Source organism: Telopea speciosissima, chromosome 7, assembly GCF_018873765.1.
Source record: "Telopea speciosissima isolate NSW1024214 ecotype Mountain lineage chromosome 7, Tspe_v1, whole genome shotgun sequence".
Classification (NCBI taxonomy): Eukaryota; Viridiplantae; Streptophyta; class Magnoliopsida; order Proteales; family Proteaceae; genus Telopea; species Telopea speciosissima.
The window spans coordinates 21,754,694-21,776,890 of NC_057922.1; the positions used below are offsets into that span (position 1 = coordinate 21,754,694).

The 22,197-nt window shown below is 37.5% G+C and overlaps 1 protein-coding gene across 3 annotated transcripts; it reads left to right on the plus strand.

The window, feature by feature from the left end:
• The first annotated feature begins 5,209 nt into the window (after positions 1-5,209).
• On the plus strand, positions 5,210-20,751 carry LOC122667553 (myb family transcription factor PHL7-like). 3 transcript variants are annotated; one of them, XM_043863875.1, is made up of 7 exons: positions 5,210-5,742; positions 6,404-6,622; positions 19,344-19,420; positions 19,529-19,571; positions 19,670-19,727; positions 19,858-19,927; positions 20,153-20,751. In XM_043863875.1, exons 2-7 carry the CDS (start codon positions 6,415-6,417, stop codon positions 20,540-20,542), a joined length of 846 nt encoding a protein of 281 aa, XP_043719810.1. In that variant the 5' UTR covers positions 5,210-5,742; positions 6,404-6,414; the 3' UTR covers positions 20,543-20,751. The 3 variants fall into 3 exon arrangements, with proteins under 3 accessions (XP_043719810.1, XP_043719809.1, XP_043719811.1); XM_043863874.1 differs by having other exon boundaries at positions 5,211-5,717; positions 6,405-6,622; XM_043863876.1 differs by lacking the exon at positions 5,210-5,742 and having other exon boundaries at positions 6,460-6,626.
• Positions 20,752-22,197: the final 1,446 nt, after the last annotated feature.

The following is a 22,197-nucleotide window of genomic DNA, read 5'->3' on the forward strand; positions in this document are numbered from 1 at the left end:
TCTGGCCATGAGGCAATACATCTATCCGATGGTTGATGACATCTACACTTGAAAACAAGTGAAGAATCCAAAATTTCAACTCTACTTGGGGCTTTAACTATCCAAAAGAAAAACTTTACAAGCTTAACCTCCCTCCTTTTGGGGTGGTGGGGTGTTTGGTCTGGACTTTAAATATATGTTTTTTAATTGGAGAAAGTTTACTGCCCCCCTATGATGTAATCCTATGTTTGAACTCTTAGACCAATGAGTGTCATCATTAGTTCCCTTACCCAATTGTATGAAGTTGAAAAAACACTAATCAAAAGTTTAGATGTTGTAGTTTAAGATGTTCTCTCTTCACCGTGGGTGAACAAAAGCTCGGTCCTTAGTGCTTGAAAAAGTTCCATTGATGTTTGGTTTTTTTATATCATATAAAGGGAACCTGCTTTCTAAACCAATTAACAAAAAGAACCCAATCCGTTAATTGGTGACTGAAAACGTTAAAATTGTATTTTAGTTGACCAAAATGTTCTCTTCTGCTCCAAGTTGTCTTCTTCTTCTTTACAAATGAAGATACCCAACACCACCACCACCGCCACTACTGTCACCCACCATTACCACTATCATTGCCATGCAGCCTCATTCCACACCATCCTCTTCCCCGTGCGATCACCACCACCTCTCCCTGCATAATCACCCCCCATTGTTCTTATTTTACTAAACCACTGCCCCACCCATGTTCTTGTTTGCCAGCGCAGCTCAATACCCATGTTGCCATTGCAATCCCATCTCCCCAATCCCATTCCTGGTCTCGCCCACCCCCAGCGGAAGTCGTTAGGTGAGAGTAAATAGATTTGTAAATGGAGAACCAAGGGGACTCTTTTCTTACCGTGGCAATCCCATCTTCCTAGGTAGGGGTTTCGATCTGCTTGCCCTTTCTAGTGTTTTGGTTTCTCTGATTTCTACTGTAGATTGGCATTCTCTGGTGAAATATGTGTTTCTGGTTTAGAGATTGTAGGAATGGGTCTGGTTTATGCTCTAGAATGAGAGAGAGTGCCATTTCTTGTCAGATTTTTGTCCATTGTTTAAAGGGAGGATTAAGGAGGATCCGGTTAAGGGTTCTTACATTTTCAATTGAAAGCAGTAGGACAGAAGAGTGGATGGGAATTCTATGAAAATCTTCCAAACGTCTATAGTCGATTCAAATGGAATGGTTGAAATCTGAGATTTCAGATTAATTTTTATAAAAAGAAAAAAAAAGAAGGGGGTTTCGATCGTTTGTTGCAATCGATGGAGATGGGAAGAAGAAGGGAAAGAGATGGTGTGGAATGGTTTTGGCTATTGGCAAATCGAAGATGGAGTTAGGTTTTGGGGACTTCGGTTTTGGGAAAATAAAGGGTGGAGAAGAAGGAAGAGGAAGACTGCCCTCTTTGGTTCTTCCCCTGGCTCAGGGAGTGCCATCATTGTGTTTCAAGGTTTGCTTGAACTGCTGGAGCTGCTTGATTTGGTGGCATAACCACCCCCGCTTCACCCCCTTTCCAGACCAAGAAGAAGAAAGGCATTTTGGTCAACTAAAACATAGTTTTAACGTTTTCAGTCACCAGTTCACTGATTGGTGGGTAAAAATATGATTAAGGCAAACTTTGGGGAGGTATGTGAAATTTCCCCTAAAATAATTAAGAGAAAGGGTAGGTGTTTATGGTAGGTCAGATCGGGCTGAAAATTTGTATAGAGGTAGACCACACGGTCCACACCCCTAAACAATTCCATAAAAAATCAACGCCCAAATATGACAACAATCTTTTCTTTATAGGTAGAAATGACAACAATCTTTCACATGGCAAAATTAGATGTGTTTGTAGGGAGATTCTTTCCTAAATGACAGTGGGAGAACTTTTTTGCTTAGAAAAGTGCTCTATCAAAAACTTTTCTTTGGGTAAATAAATATGGGAAGAAGAACGCTGCCTAGTCGAGTGTAGCTTGTGCCCAGACGCAGCCCCCTAAAATGTTCGCCCCATCCCCTATAAAATGAAAAATCCCGCCTTGGTTGATGCCCATCCCATACGTGTCCCCTTATTGCAGAAAATATCACCTCAATTGGTCTGCCCGTCAATTTCCTCAATTCCCTCTAATAGAGGGAGGTGGATCCCACCCCAGGTAGTGTGTTCGGACAGGCGGTAAAGTGGTCATTTCTGTCTCCCTATTAGATGGAATTGAGGAAATTGAGGGACAGGCAAATTGAGGGGATAAAGATCCCCCTTATTGAGCTAATTCTTTCAATACTCAAAACTTATTAATAAATAGGTTAAAGGTTGGGCACACTGTTGGTGTATCGTAAACTAACACTCACTGTATCTATCTCTCTCTTCCTCCCTTTGAAATGATCCCCCTGCAATCCTGCCATCCTATATGATACCCCATCTCGCTCCCCCATTGGTGTTGCTCGCTAATTTACCGCACATAGGCGGTGTGCCTATCCCTTTCCCAATGAAATATTTCAATCGGTGGCAAGCCATGTGCTATTGCCGATAAGACTTCATTTGCTTAATTTCTTGTCATCCTTCCAAGATATTAAACATTTGCATTATTACTTCTGAAGATATATATACTTTGGGACAACCTGTTACATCTGCTGCAATATTGGTTAAATGTTTCTTAATTTAGCCTACCAACACCACCAGATATATTCTTTCCACAACTTACACATATTTAGTCCTTTTCTTATTTCTAATCAAAATTGGAATCTGAAACTTCTAGGGAAGCAATATCCGGTGATGTTCAGTATCCATCATCTTTTCAAATGAGAGAAAAAAAGATATATAGGCTGCTTTTGAAACAAACAAGAAGTAATGTTTTGTTTAAATCTTGTATAAGTCAAAAGTAACATGTGACACCAGATAAACAAATAATTTATCATTTAAAATAATAAAGGAAAAAGGAGCTGTCCGGGAGTGTGGCTCATGCACCTAGACACAAGTCTCACAAAATGATGATCGTTCTACCCCCATGAAAAGCGAAAATACCACCCTTGTTGATGTTTCTACGTGCATTCTAACTCATGGGCCATGCTCCCGGACAAAAAATCCCCCCTCCCAAAATAATAAATAAATGTTTGCCATATATTATTCTACATTACATCATTAAATAAATTTACACAAACACACCAAACCATATAATTAAATAATATTTGAAACTTAAATGTAAAAGGTCAAATGTAAATATAATATATTTTATTAACAATATATTATTTCAATAGCAATACATACAGGTATCATCGTTGCATAACCTTAAACATGTCTTATACTACCTACTACCTAAACATATTTAATAAATATTGCCGACATGTAATAACACATACGAGATTCATCTTAGACATATACCACAAGCATAAACAAGAAAATTAAAAAAATTTCAATCTATAATTTCATGTATGTTTTTGTACTTATTGAAATAGGTAATTTCACCTTAAATTTTCTTCATTTGAGTGCACATTTATAAGGTTGTTGTGGGATCAGTAGGCAACCCAAAAAGGGATGACTTGGATTTTCTAAACTGAAACAATGATTCAAACTTTTTCCCAAAGGGATTTGCAAATGCGTAAGCTAATAGAAAAGCTTGAACACATTCAATAGTGCACAATGTAAAGATAAACAAAATGTAAAACAGACACAAGTATTTATAATGGTTCGACACCTTAGCCTACATCCACTCCCAAAGAGATACTCATACTTCAAGACTTTTCACTATTTTAAATCATTGGTAGCAAAGATAGGTCCCAAGGAGATTTGAACTCATGACCTCTTAATTATGAGGTGTTGGTCTTTGCCAACCAAGCTACCCCTTAGGGTTAAAAAATAAAAACCCCCTTTTAATTGCTTCCCTTCTTATACATAGTTTATCAAATGCTTTGCTAAAAATCTTCTCCTATCACTTTAGTGATTCTCCTTGTGTAGGACACACCTTATACATAAAGGATACAAACTCATAATGTGAGAGTGTTACAACAAAAAACTTTAGAATTGGTAGGACAAGCAAATTAAAAATCCATTACAATGATTCTCAAGAGCACAAAAATCTTGTAGAAACAGGTTAGGTCAACCAAAAGCCTTCAAAAACTAATCGTTTGAAATTTTCTCTCTATTTAATGAATTAGAGAATAAAAAATCATAAGAAGTCATGATTTCAATCCAATTTGATGATTTGATGGATTCTATTTCTAGTGGGGCAAGAGCGGGGGAATGGTGGGATAGGGGACAGGGGAGGGCAGCGCGGGATGGGGCAAGGTGGAGTTGCAAGGGTTGAGGGGCTTGAGGCAATGGTGATGGCGGTAATACTTGGGGAGGTGGAGGTGATAGTGTGGTTGAGAGGAATAAATTTGGAAATTTACATCATTTTAGAGTAGGACTAACTTAAAATCTATCCCAAACATCAATTTTCAAAAATTGGATACCTAAAATGACATTTTTGATCAAGATTGGGTACCTGAAATATAATTTATTCTTTTTTTTTTAAAAGAGAAAAATAACGCTACTTGATCGCTGGCTCTTGCACCTAAGCACATGAAGCACACGAAAGTACTATGCTACCCCCCATAAAATAAAAAATGTCATCTCTTGCCCACGTTGCATGAATTTGTAGGCGATACAGACCTAGACAGCAATCTCTTGTATTTTTTTAATAATTTCAAGCTATATTAAACTCATGGAAAACTTCAAGGTGGAGCCCTCGAGATCTCTTCCACAACATGTAAACCATTTATCAACCGTCAGATTGTAATCTAACAAAACTCTATTCCTTTCTTACACAATTATTTCACCCTACCCTTACGTGAAAAAGAAAGTACAACACGGTCACCCGCACATGCGGCCCACATTTATTAATCACAGGAATTAGGTAAAAGCCCAACTCTCTCGTTTGTCCCTTCTAAACAGAGCTTGCATATGCGCTCATCCTCATATAATCACTACGACAATTTTCCTTAGCTGTTCGATCGTAATCCAATAATAAAAGTTCTTAAAATCTGATTCTAATCCAAGGGTTATAAATCCATACTCACGAGAAAAGGTGCTTTCTGAATCATCAAAAGAAAAGCGAGTGTTAAAAATCATAAAAAGACCGCCGTCTTTTGTACGCTATCTCGACGACCGCTTTTCCGCTTTTTCCTCTTTTCTCTCTCGCTCTCTCTCTATCTCTCTCTCCGTAACCATTTTATAACGTTCTGAAGCACAAATACTTAACACAACTACCCCAAAAACCCTAGCTTTTCTTACTGGAGGAGGAGGAGAGAGAAAGAGATAACGTGAAGATTCTCTCTAATCAAACCCTAAACAATTCTGAGCTTATGTTCGAATTGTCCTTGTTTGATTTCCCCCCTTTTGCTTTCAGTTGCAGAACTTCACCTGCTCTTTCCACTTTCGTTTGTTCTAACGCCCCATTTGGGCCTGGTGGGTCAGAGTTTTCGACGCTTCAATTGCTATTTCGAGTGTCTGATGTTTCTGTAATTGGAGTTTCGTCGTCAGAGATTTGAATTTTGAGGTTTAGATCTCTTTTTTTGCTTCACGTTGGATTAAATGCGGTTAAAGGGGTCTTTGTCGCTTCATTGAATAGCTTAGCTGTGGTGAAAGAGATGAGCACTTGGAGAAGGTGTTTATTTGAAGATTTTTGGATTTCCGAGGGGTTGTTTGGGATTGGGATTTCTTGGAAATTGTAGATATTCGTCCGGAGAAAGGTTTCAGCAGGTGGAGTTTCTCTGAATCTTCTGTTGCTGAGTTTTCCCTTTTGTTTTATTTAAGCATTCCATGTTATTGAAGTTTGAACTATTCTTTTATGAACTTAGTGCTATCGAGGAAATTAAGGATCGATTATCGGATTCTTTTATTCATTATTTTTTGAAGTAATAATTGCTTCTTGGACGTTTATTATTTTCTTACCAGCTGTGTCTTTCCTTGAACTTCCTCAATTTAGTAGATTGCTTCAGCCCTAATCTCGTTGATTGCATTTTAATTTGGTTGTATTGGCTCCCTCTTTATCCCTATTTTTCTGTCCATATTTACAACTTCTAGCGATCCACTAAATATGCTGTTGTTAAGTAATAGAGTATGGACGTGTCGTGATGTCTTGCTCAACTATTGAAAAGTACTTATATCTGTGCTTTGTCTTTTCCTTTTCTCCCTTTTTAAAATTGATCAGATAGGAGCTCATCTAGTGAAAGTAGCCGTTGTAGTTCCATTCCTGTCCTGTGTTTTGCCTTTGATAGATGTAGCTACATTGTCATGTGTTTCTGGTGTTAATAAGCTAATTGCAACTATTATGATGTGATCCTTCATTAAAATGTGTGGACTTGTTTTGGGTTTCTTGTAAATTTTGCATCTGGTAAAGCATACACGGAGTCTTACTCTTGTGTTTTTTATTTTGAGAACTTGCAGTCTATCCATCATGTTTCAGCCGAAGAAAGTCACAAACATTGGCTTAGTGCCTCATAAGGCTCAGAGTGCTGATCAACTTGCAAATGTTGGAGTATTGGGGGGATCCACAATAAACAATTCAGCTCCTCCTGGTGGGACTGGAAAGCAACGCTTGCGGTGGACTTCAGATCTTCATGATCGCTTTGTAGATGCCATCACACAACTTGGTGGACCAGATAGTGGGTATTTTCGATTCAGTAATGAAAACATTTGTTGCTGGTTTATTTTTCGTATCTGGGAACAATTTGAATACTGTTTCATCATCATTCTTTTAATCAATGTAATCATCCTACAAATTTGACTACCCTTTCAGAATCTATTACTTATTTTCTTACAAAATATGTTGAGTTCAATGACAGGGAACCTTGAAATGGGCTGAGAAACCATACAGACTACAGTGTCTTAGGCCCCAAGCACATAGTCTTGCACTCTTACTACCCCACTTTAGCTAGGGCATCAAAATCAGCCTCAGAGTTATTTGATCTTTTCTCCATCTCTAAGAAAATAATCTAAATGATGTCAAAAGAAATCTTGTCCTTCCAATAAGATATGCATTCCTCCAAGGGCCCCCTGATTTAGAACTTAACCATGATAACCAGAGCTGCATTTTCCCCTACTATGAAATCAGTCCAACCGTGAGAGCCACAACAGATCTCTAACCTATAAGCTACAGCTTTAATTATTCAGTGATGGAATATATCAACTGGATTAGAGTAACTGTGATTATATTACCATGATTGGTAAAGACTCCCCAGTCTCCACCTATACCTGCCAGCTCCATATTGTCTATGGAGCACTGTAGTCAGAATTTAATGATAGCCTTTATTAAGGACTTTTATCTTAATACTTAATTCCTAATCCAATTAAAATTCCAAATCTTAATCTGGTCATGAATACCTAAATTTATTACTGAGAGAATAAATGAGTAATGGATGGCCCCCTTTTTTTTTTATTGGTAAATTTTAAATTCGATGGCCTTTCTTGTTTTCCACTTGTGCATAAGACTAGGAAAGCCTGCCGATGGCTGGACAAGGATCTCTGATCCTCATCATCAGATATGTTATCTGCACTTTTGGTTCCATGCTTTTTTCCGCTTTTTTCTTTTCTTTGAACTATGATAAATTAGTATATATTTATATATTTGTGTGTACTTTATTAAAAATATGTTAGTAAAATATTTGTATGTACTGAATCTCTGGAAAATATATATTGAATTACGTACTTTTATTGTAAAGAATTTGCATTTTTTAAGGTGACACAACTAGTAAGGGCAGTGGTCTCTTGTTGCCACGGCTTGGGATCAAATCTTGCCTTCTCCTTAGGGACTTGGGTTGGGGTTAAAGGTGTTGGGAGTTTTCCTTGTAATGCCACAAAGTCGGTGGTGCCCAAATATTTAATTTTAATAGAATTTTGTTGTTATCTATCTGAAAAAAGAAAAGAATTTGCATATTTTTTTGATGGTTTTGGGAATTGTGACTTGTGTCAGAGTGGCACCAGTCCACTTTATTTATAATAATGAGATATGAGGTACAAAGACAATAAAGCCCCTAGGGCAATACTACATAAATCCTAAGGACAATTTTACCTTTATACCCCATATTACAACACTCCCCCTCAACTTGGTGCATGGATATCACCAAGGTTCAAGATATCCGGTTTCGACCAGTCAGAAGCCGAGATATGGTCGAAACTGGTGGAAACCAATGATATTTTCCCAGCCAACTTGAGTTGGTGGTTTCGAGGCCCAGAAATGCTTTTTTTGATCTGATTTTTGGTGTACAGCCTATTTTTGACATTCTAAACACAATGCATGAACTATTTTCACCAAAAAAAATAAAAAAAACACTCAAAATGGTACTTGTGGTTTTTGACCCAAGTTTACTAATGTACGTACAGTGTACTGAGAATCATAGTTGTCAGGCCAGGTACTTATTTATGCCAAATGATTAAAATGTTTTTGTATTTTTATTTCATTTACTTAAGATATTATTCGTAAATAAGCAAATACCCCCCTATTTGAATTCAATTAAAATAGTTAAAAAAATCAAATTCCGAAAGGAAAAAAAAGTCAATCCCCCAGTTCAAGAACAAAAACTGGATTTTCAGCGGTAGGTGAAATTTTCAACTTTCTAATGCTGGGGTTTTTCTCAAATCTAAAAATTTTATAAATCTTAATATGGTAAAACATTACTAAAAAACCAAAAGTGCGGTAAAATATTCATTTGTTTTGATGTCTAAAAAATTATTTTCATTCAAAGCCATTTTGACAGCATTCGCACATACCAAATTAACTTTGACCGGAACATAAGTCCTTCAATATAAATCAGATTTAAGCAATCTTGGATTTGTTAGAAAGCTTTGTTTTGATAGCTTTCCATAATATATAGGTATTCAGGTTGAAACTACCGAAATATGGGAGAGATATTTGTACATGAGATACCTATATTTGTAAATAAAATACAAATACAAAAACATTTACTTGAATGATATTAGGCATAAATAAGTGTCTGTCCTAGTTTCTAGTTAGGTTTCCTAAAGTTTCGATGGGGATAAGTGACACTTATTTAGGTATTCAAGTCTAAACTACCGAAATATGGTCAAAACCAGTCGAAACCAACCGAAACCATGAACTTTTAAAACTCCCTGCTTAACTCGTCTCGATTTCTTGCAAAACCGAGATATCTCGGTGGTTTCGGTCGGTTTCGATTGAGTTCTTTTTCCATGGATATCACAAATGCCCAACTTGCATACAAGAAGAATACAAACTTTACTACTCAAGCCCTTGATAAAAACATCAGCTAATTGTTCTCCGGGCTTACCAAATGGAGTACAAATCAGTCCTTGTTCCAACTTCTCTTTGATGTAAGGTTCTAAAACTCGGTCTCCACCAGGTCGAGTTTTCCAAGATCTCGACGAGACAGTGTATTTTTTTTTTTATGTTTCGGAATTATGTTTTGGTGGACATATGGCCATAGTTGGCTCCGAAACTTTAAGGTAAGCTTGTTTTAAACTTAATAAACATAGTTAAAGGTTCAAATTGAAAAAAAAAAACACCCAATTTGGTTGGTGTTTTGGATTTGCACCCTTGGTTGGCAATAAAGGCCGAACCCTTAATGTAATATTGCCTATTCTACACATTGTTTGAATGATATGAGACATAATTGGAAAGTAAAACAAGTAAATTGTGCATATAATATTGAATAATTATTTAAGAAATAGTTAAAGACTGAAAGTTTATACGACAAACCACAAGATACAATAAAGTGTTCACAATGCATATTACATTGACACCCAACCTAATGCAATGAATAATACATAAGTCATAGACACCACTACCCTAGTCTTCCACGTCTTAACTCCCAAGTCCCAACAATACAATACTATGACTCTATGAGAACTGAGGAGATTGAAATTCTCGAGAAATATTCGAGATTTCACTGAGATTTATCCGAGATTCTTGAAATATTCGAAATCTTGGTTGAGTTTTTCGAGTTTTACATATTTTTGTTTCGTATAATAACTCGTCTTGAAAAGCTCGAGTTTTCCAAGATCTCACCGAGATTTTGAACTATGCTTTGATGAAATGACGGTCAATCTCCACATGCTTGGTGTGATCATGTTGGACTGGATTATGGGCAATACTGATAGCAGACTTGTTGTCACAGTAAAGCATCATGGGTAACGATGTAGGAATGACCAAGTCTTCCAATAGTCCCTGGAGCCACATTATTTCACAAATCCCATGGGACATGGCACGAAACTCGGCTTCGCACTTGACTTGGCAACAACAGTCTATTTCTTGCTCCGTCACGTGACTAAGTTTCCTCCAACAAAGGTGCAATAACCGGAAGTAGACCTTTGATCATCAGGAGAACTAGCCTAGTCAAAGTCCGTAAAAGCCTCCACCCGCAGGTGATCATGAGGGGAGAAAAGAATTCCCATGCCTGTGGCAGCCTTCAAGTACCGTAATATATGGATCACAGCTTCCCAGTGTGAAGTGTATGGGTCATGCCTGTATTGCCTAACCATGCTGACAGCAAAGGCAATGTCTGGCCGGGTATGGGAGAGATAGATCAGCTTTCCAACCAACCATTGATATTGCCCTTTGTCCAGTTTTACTAGAGAGACGAACGTTTGCTTCAAGGAGAGAGAGATCAGCTTTCAGTCATATTATTTGCAAATGTTTGCTTATCATTTTGTTGGGAGGTGCTACTAAAATGTGTGTTTAATACACATGGCTGGGATCTGGCCCATATTGTAGGCCCCACATCCAAGCATGGCCTGGTTATACTTTAATGGTTATATCCGGGCCATGCAGGCACAACACTCCCCTAAGGTGCATGTTCTTGGCATTTTCCTTATTCTGTATTTTTCTGAATTATTTTAAATGTAGTCCTAGATTCGTAGGGGACCAACTAGGAGCTAGTAAACCAGGATCTGATATGAACTGGTGATCCGATTAGGTCAAAATATGGTTTTAGGTCAAAATTAGAGTTAGGGTTTGAGGTGTTGGTTATGCTAGGCAAGTGTAGGGGAGTCTATCAGTGAAGGTCCTGAGATGTTTTGATGGATGGAAGTGTGTAAACTTGAATGGGCAGCAAGTTAGGGTTAGGGTTTCGGGTTTTGGAAAAGAGGAAAAGATGGATTTCTAGGGTTTGGCTAGACAGAAGTTAACCAAACTTGAATGGTTTTCTTAGGAGGGTATGAGGGATAATCGGTCAGATTGTAGACTGTTCTGACAGTTGGTTTGGGTTGGGCAGAAATTAGGGTTTTAGGTTTTGATTTGAGGAGGAGGAAGTTAGGGTTTTAATGGTGGGAATGGGCAGCAGTGTGGATCGAGTGTATGTTATGGGCAGGGGGTGTTATGGCTGAGGTTTGGTGAATTTCTGATAGTTGGTTATGTCCGGACAGAATTATGGTTGTTGGGAAATTGAAAATAAAAAGGGGAAAGCTAGGGTTGGGGATGTAGAGGATTAGCAGAAGAAGATTGGGGATGGGGATGGGGATGAGGATGATTCCAAACTTAGTTGTAATTGCAGAAGGTTATTGGCAACAGCTTGTTGATGGATGAGCTTGAATAAAAATTGGATCTTTGACTTAAACCAGACAGTAGAACTTGAAAGGAACCACTCGGGCTTCACGCCGCAGAGTGTCGATTGGATCAGACACCAATCCCACCAACGAACCACTTGGGCTTCACACGACAAGGTGTCGATTGGATCAAACACCAATCCCACCAGCCTTGATCAAACACAAGACAATCTTCAAAGAGAAGAGAAGTTGCAACAGCTTGCAAGAGCAAAGTTTTCAAAATTCAGAGGTGAGAATAACCCCCCACCGAATTGTTTTATTTATAGTGGCCATTGGCCCTATTCCTAATCAGCCTAGGAGTGTAAAAACACCTAGCTGACTTTAATTACACTTCACAACCTCTCTTAAATTCGTGGAGAGGTGTGGACCAGTTCAATATTAAAACACTAAAACATGAAAATAAACCAAGTATAGAGCTAATCTGGTATGCAACCTATGTGCCCCTACTTTAGGTCCATAAGGGTGACCTATTACAGTGAAAACCCACATGATCAATGACCCAACATGTATATAACCCAGCCCTAGACTTATTCCTAATAAAACAAGCTTATTTCGGTGATGAATCTGCATCAATTTTCCATATATTTTGGTATATTTTAAAAAAATATTTATTTCACATGAAGGTATAATATTTTGTATAAGATAATATGCTGAATTTTTATTATAACTTCATAAGTTCTACTTGGTATTTCCCTCATCCCTCAGTTTAACTGTTCTATGAAATCGGCAACATTGTTTATGGTCTTAAGAGTCCATGACCATGGGTTCCCGCATTTAGATACGGTTGCTAGTTATTTTGTAACTACCTTCACTTTGTCACTCTTTCAAGGGGAGTAACTGATGAACTTTTGTTAGGTGATTGCCCAGATCAACTTGATGAGCACTGCTCCTAGTTTCTCAGACCATGATGTTGTGGTCTATCTGATACCAATAGATGCGGATCCAGGGTTCCGAAACCCGTTTTGGATCGCTTGTGGGCCTGCTCAAACAATTATAATACAAGTAAAAGAAGATGGCAAATATGTAATTAAATGGAATCTCAAAAAGGGTAAATTGGTAGTTTTAATGGGCGTGGGGATATGGAAGGAAATCAGATTTATTGTGTGAGGATAAACTTGGAAGTAAGATAAAAATAAGGACTTGAGTGACTTGGGGGTAAAGGAAGGAGTAATATGGGAAAGTGAAGTAATAAAATAAGGTACCTAATTAAATCGTGAAAGAGAGTAACTCATCTTCTTTCTCACGATACTCGACCAACAAAAGCGGAAACCAGTCTCGATTTGGAGTAAAAATCTCCCCCAATACAGGTTGGATCAAGTTGGAGATTATGCAGTGACGAATAATCCAGCCAAAGTAATAGGAATTAGACCTAATGCGATTCCAAATAGAAAAACTTCAATCATTTCGATTTATTTGGGTTTGGTTTGAAAGGGGAAAAAGAAAGGTAATATTTATCCCTAAATATTAATCCGAATCGCCTATGAATCTCAATGACCAAAAATTGGCAATTAACGCGGGAAGGAGCTATAGAATACGTGGAATCGTGTAGAAAGATTTCTTTTAAAGTTTATGATTGTTCATTTAATTAAGTTCAAATAAGTTGTATCTTGTTCAGACCAATAAATTGAGCTGAGCTTATGGTTGAAGCTGCCAATAGAAAACCGAAATAACTAGTTATAGTAGGCATGAAAGAGCTAAATGAGATGCTTTTTTCTACATATAAAGGGAGACGAGCGCAACTACGTATTCTATGGAGATTATTGACAACCGAAGCGACAGATCAAAGAACCAGGTAAGAATCAAAGTCTGCTACTGAATCTTACGGTAGGGATGAAACAGTCCTAAATTCTGGATTTAGTCTCCGACAGAAGGGTTTTGAATTACAGACCTTGGGATTTCTTTTAATCGCTCTAAGAGGAAAGACAAACCGATGAAGCTCTACCAAGTTTGCAAAGGTCGGGACTGATTACTCCATTAGAACAACGTACGAACATCCAACCAGGTGAACAGAATATATAAATATATAATATAAAATGGGGTTAAATAAGAAGGTAACAGTAGAAAAGAGAAGCTAAGAAGAGCTCACATGAGCAATCAAAACCACGAGGTTTCAGCCAAACAAATCAATTCATTCCAATCTAACTTTGCTAACTTCAACTATGTATTTAAAGAGATAAATAAAGACTCTTAACTAGGACTCATAACTGAATTAAAATCCTAAATAAAACTCTAAACAGACTTTGAAACCAGCTACATGTTATCTCCAATTCAACCCTATCTAAGACTCTATCAATAACAATAAAAGGAGATATATAGTAACTCAAACTTCTAATCGACTCAATTACAGATAAACCCAAATAATAAAATTTTAATAAATAAATTAAGATATCCTACTAAACCCAAAAATCCAATTGGACTCGGTTTGTCTTCATATGGCCCCCCCAACGGGTTTGGGATGGTCCAAGGAATTGCTCCTGCATCAATTTCCAGTCTTATTCATTTTCTCATTATATCTATTTGACGTCAACCTTTAAGGTTGAAACTAGTTTCGTTTTTTGTCGTTTTTTATATTAATAACGAGATGAGATATTTAAGTTGAGTGCACTTGCATTGCTGCTTGGTGGTAGCTATCAGTGCAAGGTGACATGGTATCCCATGGTGGAAAGATTTGGTAAGAAACCAATATCTTTGAACAGAATGCAGCTGAACTTATTAGTATTTTGGTTGGGTCACCACCTTCATAATCAACTTTGTGAAGCTACCCAGCTTGAGACATTGGATTCTCAGCATTACCCGAGCTACATTTTAATGTTATATTTTTGCTTGGTTCCGTGTTTTCCTTCTGCATTATGATAAACCATCTGATGCTTCTTGACTGACCTATCATTTGGATGAGAAATGCTGACAAGGTACAACTTATTCCTCAGAGATTTTCTCTATGAGTCTTAAGCATGAATCAGTGATGTCATCCTATGGTACTCCATGCATTCTTTCAAATATCTACCCTAGAAGAGAACGACTAGGACCTATTAAGGATGTTGGATATGGGAAATCCCCTGTAAGGAAATATATTAGGCCCTCTTATAATCAATATTTTATACTTGATAAAATTTGAGAAAATGCCTTTGAGAATTTATCATTAAATCATGTGGATACTTTTTGCATATATACTTGATGTGCATCTGAGGCCTACTTCATCCGACAAGTAAATAATAGTGATGGAGATTTGAGGAGGTACTTGAATAACTGAATAAGTACCAATGTAGGAACCACTCCAAGCCCAAACAAGGGCCTGTGGTTTCAGACATAGCCTAGTAGCTTGGGTGTTTTTCTGATCCACTCAAAACCAGAACTGCGGGACACTTTGGAGTGTTTTATTTTATTATTATTATATCTTTTTTTATCTCTTTGCTTGAAAAGGTTGGATAATCTTGTCTGAATAGAACTCTTCCTCCTGCTTTGGATAGAGTTTGTCAGATGGGACACCTATTCCTACATTGGATAGAGTTTCTTTTGTTGATTTTATCTCTTTCCTATTTTGGTTTGTAATATATGCAGTGCAAAGCCTAGAGCTCCTCCCCACAGTTTTACTATTGAATAAGGTTGATTGGCGTTTTCCTTCCTCAAGTTCTGTGGGATTCAGAATATGGTTGTGGGATGCAACTAATCCTTAGCGTGATGCTGAGGTTGGCTGACGGGATGTCAATTCCCTGAGGTTTTTATTTTGGGGGTGGGGGTGTGGGTGGTGGATCGGTAATTCCTGAGTTCTTAAGGTCTGATATCAGATTATGGTTTCTGTTTGGTCACTGTTTTAACTCCTAAAATCAGAATACTGTTCTGTTGGTTAAAGCTGAATTCTATTACTGATGTTTCTTAATCTGGTTACTTCCATATACTGTTCTGAGACCAGTCCATATTCTGCTATTGACTTTTGGTTCTCGAACAGTCTTAATCCAACTAGGTTAACTTTGAATCTGACCATTGGATTGGTTCCAAATTCTGATATTCTATTCTCTTAATAGAATAAACTATTCCATTAAATTTTTGAAGTGCATCTGAAATTTTGATTTCTGTTTATTGTTTATTTTTCAATTCTGGTCAATACCTAATCACTGCGATTCTGGTTTTAAATCAAGTTTCTGAACCTAATCCTTTAGAGCTTGAGAAACAATCAAAGCTATGAAAGCCTCCAAAAATAGATTTGGAGGCTTTTTATAGCTTTGATTGTTCACTGCAGTGATGGATGAAATTGATGGTAGTAGTGGAGAAATTATTATTATTATTATCATTCAAAGTTGCAACAAAAGAGGGTCTTAGGCGCCCTTTTAAGAAACATAAATGGGAGGAAGAGAAACTATTAATCATTGTGTTTTGGCTGAATAAATGAATAAACATCACTATTGCGGAAGAACATCAGGGGGCTTTTTCAACTTCAAGTCAATATGAAGTTCCTCTTTTTTTTTTTTGGGGGGGGGGGGGGGGATGGGGGTGGGGCTAAACTTCTTTTGTTTTATTTAGTTCTTATTTTTCTGGCTGGCTTTGTGTATATTTTTCTCAGGAGCTAGGATGGTATGAACTTCACTTCCCACTTCCCATGCAAAACATCTAACAACAACCCCACCCACCCCAAATAAAAAAAGGGGAAAAAAAGAATATACACACCCACATATGAAGAATCTTGAAATAGATTAGAAGAATCAATTAGGAAAGAGCAAGAAGAGCGATGTAGATTGGAATATGAAGAAAAAAACGCCTCGTGTGGGGGGATGCTTTTTAGAAGATCTTGTGGGCCCATCAAGTGGAGAAACCTTCTATCCTAATTCTGCCAAAGTTTAGTTTCTATTTTTATATTTAGAAAGTTTCTAATTTCTGTTTGTTCTCTAAAACAGAAGTTTCTATTTTGATGTATGGCAGCTAGATCTTATGGGAAGTTTCTATTCTATAGGTTTTATGAATTAGTAGTTTCCTTTTCTAGATTTATTTAGTTTCTTAATTAGATTGGGATTTGGTTGCTTTGTAATTGGGTTATTATAAATAAGAGTATGAGGCTGAGCAGAGGACGGACAGAGATTGAAGAGAAAAGAGTATGGTTAAAGCTGTGAGACGCGGCAATGGTGAGAGACCGTGCGCGAGAGAGCTGATCCTATCCCCCCTTCTATCCCTTTATTCTTCTTCTTCTTATCCTTTTATGTTTCTTCCTCACATGTAAACAAAAATATCAATGAAAAAAAGAGTTTAAGTTATTTAATTTTGTTCCTTTTATTGTATTGTTCCTATTGCAATCGATCTCCTGCTGGTTTCCTTGGTTCGAGGTCGACTTTTGCATTAAAGAGATACCTCAATCACTAAATTTTTGGGATTTATAATTGATCCCTTTGGCCATTACTACCATAAAAATTATAAACAATAGCCAACCCTTTTCTTTCCTTGATCTTTAAATCTATATACTGAGATGGGCTTGAATGAGGTGGTAGTATAAAGGTAGTGAATGATGTGAACTATTTTTATTTGATTTAGCTATAAATAGGTGACCTTTAAGAGGTATATGAGTGGTGAATTCTCACCAAAATTTTCAACACAATTGGGTTACATCCGGGATCAGCCTTAAGCCCTTATCTGTTTGTGCTTATCATGGACAATCTAACCAAAAGCATTCAAGATGAGGTTCCATGGCGCTGATGATATTGTTTTGGTGGATGAGACAAAAACAGGGTTTAACGCTAAGTTAGAGCTTTGGAGATCAACCTTGGAAACAAAAGGCTTTAAGATTAGTAGAACGAAGACAGAGTATATGATGTGTAATTTTAGGCACGCTATGATGGATACCGACATGGTGCGAATTGAGGAAAGAGAGGTACCATAAAGTGACTATTTTAGAAATTTGGGGTCAATCATAAATAAAGAAGGTGACATAGAGGATGATGTTTCACAAAGAATTAAAGTGGGGGTGGATGAAGTGGAAAGGTATGTCTAGAGTGCTGTGTGATCGACGTATTCCTTTAAAACTAAAAGAAAAATTCTACTTGACTGTTGTACAATTGGCCATGATGTATGGGGCAGAATGTTGGGCAGTTAAGAAGTGTCATATTGTGCGTGCAGAAAAACTAGGAAGGATAAAGTTAGGAATGAGCGTATTAGAGCTGACTTGGGAGTTGCCTCCATCAACGACAAGCTGCGAGACAGTCGTTTGAGGTGGTATGAGCATGTTCAACGGAAGCCTAGGGGTGAACCTAAAATGACCATAGGAGAAGTTGTGAGGAAGGACATGCATAGTCTAGGTCTTGTACCATGTATGACCTCAGATAGAGCCTTTTGGAGGGCAAGGATCAATGTAGCAGACCCTATCTGGGCCTATTTCCTCTTACTTTCAGCTTTCAGCTTTCACCTTTAATTTTTCTTTTATTCTCCATTTTCCATCTCTCATCACTTTCCTTTTTTTGTTCAGACCTTAGTTTCCTTACTTTGTTTTGTTGGATCCATGTACCGACCCCATTAAGTTGGAATATGGCTGAGTTTGTTGTTGGTGGTGGTGTTCGCATTATGGATTTTTTCCCAATCGATACAAGTACTAGTCAATCATAATGTGTCGAGAGGTATAAGAAGAGATTTCTTCTAAATTGCAAGTAAGGCCAGGTTTCTATTCTTTAAAGAAAGCCCCTTCTTTTATAACTGGATTATAATTACTCCAGCCCTTTTCTGAAATTCCAGACAGCTCTTCTTTTCATATTTTAATTCTTGTTTGGTCCTATTACTTGATTAGTAGTTCTCTCTTAAGGGTTTAAACTGTTTCAGAATTTACAACATTGCTACTATACCTTTAAATTGAGTTGTTTATCTTTAATTGATGTTGAAGCCAAAAAAATTTCCATTCCTAGTATTATGGTGACCGACAGTGAGGTAATTCAACAACTCAACTCCCACAAGGAGAAAACTAGGACAGACATTACCCATCTCATAGGCCGGCTTGATCACCTCAACATAACTTAAATGTAATATTGTAATAGAGTAATCAAAACAGTACCAAACAGAATTGAATTTCCAGAGAATATAAAACCAAATTAGGGAGAAATAACGTAGAACAAAATCGAGATATCAGATGGTCTCTAACCTTAGGTTGAGTTTCACAAACATGGGTAGAACACTTGCTTTCTTAACTTGATCCAAGGGCTGGATCAGTAGTTATGAGTCAATCCTAGTAGCACTAGGAGAGGGATATATCCGTAAATTCACCACTCAAAATCAATATCGGAAATTAGGAACATAATGAAAAATCGATTCTGAACATAAAGTTCACGTGGTACTAGCAGCCAGCTTTATTGGGGAATTTCCCATCTCAGTAGGAGCTTTCCAAAGAAATAGCTTAGTAACCACATTAGCAGTGCTTGGGATGATTTTTGGAGCGGCGTATTCCCTTTGGCTATATAATCGTGCGGTTTCTGGAAATGTAAAACTCGATTTCTTCCATAAATTCTCCAATCCAAATGGCAGAAAAGTTTCAATATTTATACCTTTTCTTGTTGGAGGGGTGACCGTCCGTTGAACTACCAAAGAGAAAAGGGTATAGACCATAAAAATCAGCAATAACAGATCAGTAAAAACCAGTATTTGAATCAGTTATACTGATTCACAGAATATCAGTTAAGAAACATCTGTCATCTGTCATTTTCCTCTTTTCAGTTTTCCCTACTTTATTTTGTTTGGATACTTGTAGCTGACTCCATTAAGTTGGGATAAGGCTGAGTTTTTTTTTTGTTGTTTTTTGTAGTCATGTTTTCCTTATCGTTTTTTGTACTTCCAATTTTGTTCCAGGAGCAACACCTAAGGGTGTTCTGAGGGTGATGGGTGTACCTGGCCTTACTATATATCATGTGAAGAGTCATTTACAGGTATATGATCTCTCTGTGAAAGTGTATCAGTTTTGAGACTTATCAATATATATATATATATATATAATTATGCTTCTCTGAAATTGGCAACCTTTCTTCGTTGTGCAGAAGTACCGCCTTGCAAAATACCTACCAGAATCTCCAGCTGACGGTAAAGATCTCATCCTCCCCCTGCTCATTCTACAAATAAATCATCTAATCTTTAGTGTATCAAGGCTGAAAGTATGTAGAACCTTTGTTGGCCTTTAGGTTCTAAAGAGGAGAAGAAAGATTCTGGTGACAGCCTCTCTAGCATGGATTCTGCCCCGTGGGTATCTTTGTTCTGTAATATAATAATATTTAAAAGGGTGTAGCAAGAAATCTAGGACTTAGACTGAGATTGCTGTTGAAGAATTTATGACTCCATCTAACATTATACATACAATTCCATCCTTCAGGGGAGTACAAATCAATGAGGCACTGAAGATCCAGATGGAAGTGCAAAAGCGTCTTCATGAACAGCTTGAGGTTTGCCCCATCTTTCTGTTGCCTGTGATAATTTCAAGGGTATGGTAGCTGTGGATGTCCATGGACAAAACAGGATACGTGCATGTGGATTGTTTTATGAGGGGTTCATGACTTCTCCATAGTATGGAAAGCTAATGCTAGCTGACACATCAGTTATGGACAATTATGTTAGTTGTGGTTTTTTTAGAATGACTGTTGACTCCCTGAACTTTGCGGCTCTCTCAGGTTCAAAGACAGTTGCAACTTAGAATTGAAGCTCAGGGGAAGTATTTGCAGAAGATCATCGAAGAGCAGCAAAAACTAGGTGGTGCACTTAGTGCCTCTGAGCCATCCTTGGCTGAGGAAAAGCAAAAGCCATGCCCATCCCCACCAGATGCCCTGCTTGACTCCTCTCCTCCTCAAAAGAAGCAGAGGGTAGATGATGGGTCAATGGATCCTGCTCCTTCTGTGCTCCCACCTAGGACGGTCATTGGTCAGTGGGATCAAAACTTGTATGGGAGTGATGGTGGGTTTGGATTTGATGTGGAGACAGAGATACAGGGGGAGAATGATGACGGGATGGAGCAGAGGGTGCCCCATGCACCAGGGCTGCCCAATGTTACAGGAGGAATTTGATCTTAACCAATCCATGCGATAGTAGTTATCAGTAGGCTGGTCAAAGGTTAGTAGTTGCTACTAATTGATACATGCATATCATTTTTTATAAATTATCCAGACGTGCATTTGGCTCATTGCCTTTTGCAAATACTAGGTAGGGCAGCTGTTAATCTTGCTTGTATAATTAACACACTGTAATCCATTTGTAATTATAATTATATATAATATGGAAATCAGCTAGTTTCACCTTTTTTCTCTTTGACATCACTGTTTAGTATGTTAAATCTCTTGACTTATTTTCTTGTTTTATATCATATTGGGGGCTTGGTGCAAACACAGATTAAATGGTCATGACTTTTACTATGGGCAGCGCTTCTCTGAAATCAGTTACATGACTAGAAAAGGCAATTCTCTTAGTATACTCCTCTGCCCCCTACCCTCCCCCAAAAGCTCCTCATTTGAACTTAATAAAACAATTGGAATGGTTTCATGTAAATAGTTGGAATCTTCGACTCTTAGCTCTGAATTGCGATAGATATCATCAAAGGCCAAAAGACGTGAGCAAAAAGATGGAGAAAGTTTGCAGATGCCAAATTACAGGTGAAGATTGAAGAGGTGTGGAATTTAAGTTTTAGTTCAACCTGTGCTTTCTGCCTTTTCCATGGATGGTTTGAGTATGACTGATTTGCTAAATGACCATATAAACTATAATGTCTATAGTGTATGCAGATACCATTAAGCAAAAATTGAAGATATCTGCTGCTAGTTCAGTTGGTGCTACCTCTGCCCGTAGGATTTCCAGGGGTCTCATGAGTTCATGGGTTTGATTCTCCTTTTTTTGTTTTTAACGATCTTTTTATCTATTTTGTCTGGATTATTAAAGCCCAGAACCCATCCATCCACACACTCTTGAGAAGCTTACGATTCTCGACTCGCATGATTTTGTTCAAATACATATATTGTATGTGTATTCACATCTGGGCATTGGAATTACCATTCCTAGAAGCACATGGTGTGACGACCGTCTAATAGGTTGTCCAGCCCTATCTTTAGTTGAAAACATTTTACATAAAAACCTAAGGACAACCATAGCCCATTAAGTATATGTATTACGCATAAAAATAATTGAATTTATCCAAATAATTAAATTCGGTTTTGGTGGACATATTTTCAACAATCTTTCACTCGTACATCAAAACTAATTTTTCATGTACTTTACCCCTGTATTTTCTACATGTTTCTCAAAAACAGTAGGGGACAAATCCTTTGTTATGTGCTCAAGCAAATTATTTGCAGAGTCAACCTTGTGATGGCAACATCATCTTGAAAAATGATCCTTAGTCTTCTTTAAATACTTTTAGGATTTTTTTTATAGGAATCCAATCCTCTCGTCCAAGGTTTGATTAATATCGGCTCGCAATCCTACTGAACAACAAAGACCTGGCCTTATACACAGCATGACATATATTAACTTCTCATTGCTGAAGTACAAGGAATTCTCTTTATTTCCTCAATGTCCTCTTGAGATTGAGGACATTAGGACTTGGAGAGACTAATTTCATGCGTGAAAAAAAATATTTTCTTTCTCGGAGTTTCTTCATGTTAAATCTAGCCAGAACCTTAGATTCTGATAAGTCTAATATCTATTTCTAGCGATCTCTGACAAGTACGTT